This window comes from Salmo salar, chromosome 07 (assembly GCF_965601325.2).
Source record: "Salmo salar chromosome 07, fSalSal1, whole genome shotgun sequence".
NCBI classification, from domain to species: Eukaryota; Metazoa; Chordata; class Actinopteri; order Salmoniformes; family Salmonidae; genus Salmo; species Salmo salar.
Window position 1 is genome coordinate 23,685,001 of NC_138297.1, and position 4,264 is coordinate 23,689,264.

At 42.7% G+C, this 4,264-nt stretch overlaps 1 protein-coding gene and 1 non-coding gene across 3 annotated transcripts in view; both read right to left on the minus strand.

Annotated features, from left to right (window-relative positions):
* Window positions 1-1,394, minus strand: part of LOC106608745 (kin of IRRE-like protein 1) — a 40,841-nt gene extending 39,447 nt beyond the window's left edge. For both annotated transcript variants that reach the window (XM_014206855.3, XM_014206854.3), the window contains exon 1: window positions 1,079-1,394. In XM_014206855.3, coding sequence (XP_014062330.1) covers window positions 1,079-1,124 — 46 coding nt within the window. In that variant the 5' untranslated portion in view covers window positions 1,125-1,394. The remainder of the gene's footprint in view (window positions 1-1,078) is intronic.
* Window positions 1,395-2,603: 1,209 nt separating this feature from the next.
* trnar-ucu (transfer RNA arginine (anticodon UCU)) lies at window positions 2,604-2,677 on the minus strand. The gene has a single exon. It is a non-coding gene; the product is annotated as a tRNA-Arg (tRNA).
* Window positions 2,678-4,264: the final 1,587 nt, after the last annotated feature.

A 4,264-nucleotide genomic window follows, 5' to 3' on the forward strand; every position in this document is an offset into this window, starting at 1 on the left:
AAAGAGACTACATGGATGACATCATCCTATATAGACCTTTCAAACACGCCCCTTACCTACGATAAAGTGCTAGGCTGGTCAGTACCTGCGCGTGCCCGCACATTCACAGTACACGCACTCTCTGACTGTCACGCACAACAAGGTAGACAATGAAAAGGGAGGGTTGCCTTGTGCCTTGCGCGAGCACAAGGAAGATGCTGTAATCTAACAGGTAGCCTAAGAAATCACGTTCCCCTTGAGCACATGTCTCCTAGCAACTACGTTATAACAATAGCTATTATACCTGTCAATGCGCATGTATTAAAGATATGCCATCTAGATTACATTTGGGGTATTATACTTGAAGCTATGCTGGCCGAGGATTCGGAATGAAATACATGGCGGAAAAAAGTCCCCATTCCAATCTTTGTGTCACGCGCACGAGCAGAGCAGGCTACAGCGGCAGCTACGCATGGCAAGCTGGAGACCGTCTACATTGGCATTGGTGTGTGTGTGCGCGCGCGCGTGTGTGCGTGCGTGTTATTAGGCTACATTTCTATCTCAGGCACCAATAAAAAATGCCAAGCAACGTTTGAATGATTGACACAAGCCGTTCCCAAATTCCAATATCAAGCACCTTTGGTCGATCATTTTAGACGCGCACTGTCATTCGAATCACGTAATTTCTGCCTAACATCCTATTTGAAAAAGGCAAAAGGCTACTGTATGCACAGGACTAAGGTCATATGGTGGATACTAGGTTTTCGCACCAATCAGGCCATGATCATGTTAGACACACAAAATCACACACACACACACACACTGTGGAATAGCCGACCATTCACACTGCCCCGCATATAATGACAAACTCGAGGCCCCATATACGCAGAAAAGAGGAGCATCTACTTCTATCGCTCTCTCGCAGAAACACACACACGCGCGCGCACACACACACACACACACACACACAAGCACACAAATGAAACGAATCTAGAGCAACTTTCCCCCTCATCAAGTTTAACAAACCTCGGTATTGTTCGACAACATGAAACTGTGTGTCGTTTATTAGGGAAGGTAACAGGGGAAACCCTTATCTTACCACGGTGAAAACTCAACGCCAAACTCAGGAGCAGAAGCCTATGCATCGTTCAGAAGACCAGCAAGCCCGTTAGCTCAATTCTCCGTGAGGACAGCATCAAAAATCCTCGTTGGATTTTATTCACCACTATCGGGCAATTGTAATCCTTCCAGTGAATATATGTGACGATTTTCGTCGTTATCCACCACCCCTTTCTACTCTTTTTTTTTTTTTTTTTTTTACGGTTTAGATCTTTTCTCCGTTTTTTCCTCCTCTCTCCTTTTTGCTGTCTGCTCTTGCGTGCTCGGCGACGGTCCGTTTTCTCATTAGCGGCGCATTCCTTTCTCTCTCGCTCTCTCCTCTCACGTACGTCAGCACCACAGCACACACCCCTCCTCTTTCTAGTCTGAATCTCGCAGTAGATGGTAGTGATACCTCTGTTATATGTTCATGTCTTTGTCACCAGAGAAAAACTACACGAATTTGTCCATAATGTTTGTTGGATTTTTGCCATTATCTCTGTGTTTGTCTATTTAAGAGAGATCGAGTAATAGGCTACAGTGCTGATTTAGTTTAATCATTCTGCAAGCAAATCCTTCTGCAAACATTCTGCATGGCAAAAACCAAGTTCTACCCCAGAAGTGGCAGCGTATGTTTCCTCCATTCTCTCAAAGTAAAGAGGAAGTAAAGGCTATATAGCCTATTATAGCCAGATACATAGGCTATACATACATGTAGTTTTCAATGTCCCTATGGCGCCTGTATAGTGGGCTGGAGGCTGCTCTCATATCCATCTCTCTCAGCTTTGCATCAGCCTAGGCTACAACGCAGTGTCGGAGCGCCCTCAAGTGCACTGACTCAATAATTACTCCCAAACAACTGGATAAGCTGTTAAAATGCCTACACACGGATGCACCTCGTAGAAACAACACATTAAGTTACACAAATGTATTCACTGAAACATATAGCCACTATAATTAGGATTCCAGGTATTGCCATCATTAAATTGTTCTGCTGTTGGACCGTTATTGCATGTATAGCTTATTCACTAGACTGGCATTGATGTATTTTTACTAAATAAGTGATTCATTTTCTGCCATTACTCAAAGGAACTACTTGAGAAAAACTATATGGGAATGGATTGTTTGTGCGGTGAAATACGTCTGTCTATAGTAGCCTAGCCTGATTTCTTTTATAATAAAGGCATAGCAAGAATTTCTGTTTTATAATTACCTTGGTATTGTATTGTTCAATAAGTGGTCGAATATGCTATTCTATCACGTAAAGATTTTTTTTTTTTAATAAATCATTTTTTATTTGATATTATCAATTATTATTATGGTTAGGCTATGTGATAAATACAAGTATAGCCTAAATATCATGGGGTGTAGAGATGTAGTGAAGTGCAGTATTATATTCAGGACATTTAGAAGAACGCATTGAATGAAAAGGTGGCTGCAGTTCATTATTGGACAGCATTAATTACATCATACCAGTTCTGTAATAAAAAATCCGCAGGCCTGCCATTTGGCACCCAGAAGTGACCCATCTCTGCCGGGACTCGAACCCGGAGCCTCTGGATTAGAAGTCCAGCGCGCTATTCCATTGCGCCACAGAGACTGCGCCAATAAATATGATTCCGGCACGGTTTAGATACCCACATCCTTCTATGTCGACGCTTTCAGCATCCCTGCAGCATCAGGACCACTCTTCTTAGACATTTTGGCTCTATGAAAAAGACCGGTAGAGGGCGCTGTACGCGGTCTCTTCAATGGAATTCGCACGCTCGAGCCTCTCTCCAGAGCCAAAATGGCGATGCGGTGAACATGCATTTCATTTAGGCTTTAATAAAAGGCGTTGTGCAATAAGGAGCTTGAAAGGCAATAGCCAAATAACTGTGGAATAGTAGATATAGTTTGCGTCGTTACATCATCCTCCTTTTCTGTAAACGAAATACTAACAGGGTTTTTATTATTTTGGTGAATCCGCACAGAATAAAACACGCTCAATCAAGTAAACTGTCTGTAAGCTTCTGTTACTTTCTCATTATTATTGCGTAATTTGTTCACATTTTTATCAACCATCACACCATGCACGGATGGGTGGAAATGAATGCACAAGTGGACAGCATCGACAGCACTCAGCGTCTGTACCAGAATCTTAAGTAGCCCCAGCTACATTGCACCGCGGTTGCATCATAACATCCCAATTGGACATTCTTTTTTCATAAGGTTCCATACTGGATAGATTATGATGATTGACAACATTGTATCAGGTATGATTGAATTTAGCATTACTGCTGTCAGCCAATAGAAATGCATTGAATAACAGATTCACTATATGGAACAACAGATAGTAAAACAAAAAAGTGTAAAGGAAGTTTGTTCTGAAGATCAGGAAACTGTATTTTTTTTTACATGTAGTTATCCCTTTATTTTAATCAATCACATTTATTTCAATCAATCAACTTTATTTATAAAGCCCTTTTTACATCAGCCGATGTCACAAAGTGCTATATAGAAACCCAGCCTAAAACCCCAAACAGCAAGCAATGCAGATGTAGAAGCATGGTGGCTAGGAAAAGCTCCATAGAAAGCCAGGAACCTATGAAGAAACCTAGAGAGGAACCAGGCTCTGAGGGGTGGCCAGTCCTCTTCTGGCTGTGCCAGGTGGAGATAATAACAGTACATGGCCAAGATGTTCAAATAATCATAGATGACGAGCAGGTTCAAATAATAATAATCACAGTGGTTGTAGAGGGTGCAACAGGTCAGCATCTCAGGAGTAAATGTCAGTTGGCTTTTCATAGCCAATCATTCAGAGTTAGAGACAGCAGGTGCGGTAGAGAGAGAGTCGAAAACAGCAGGTCCGGGACAAGGTAGCACGTCCGGTCAACAGGTCAGGGTTCCATAGTCGCAGGCAGAACAGTTGAAACTGGAGCAGCAGCACAACAAGGTGGACTGGGGACAGCAAGGAGTCATCAGGCCAGGTAGTCCTGAGGCATGGTCCTAGGGCTCAGGTCCTCTGAGAGAAGAGAAAGAGAAAGAGAGAAAGAGAGAATTAGAGGGAGCATACTTAAATTCACACAGGACACCAGATAAGACAGGAGAAATACTCCAGATATAACAGACTGACCCTAGGGCTCAGGTCCTCCGAGAGAAGAGAATTAGAAAGATAAAGAGAAAGAGAGAGAGAGAATTAGAGGCA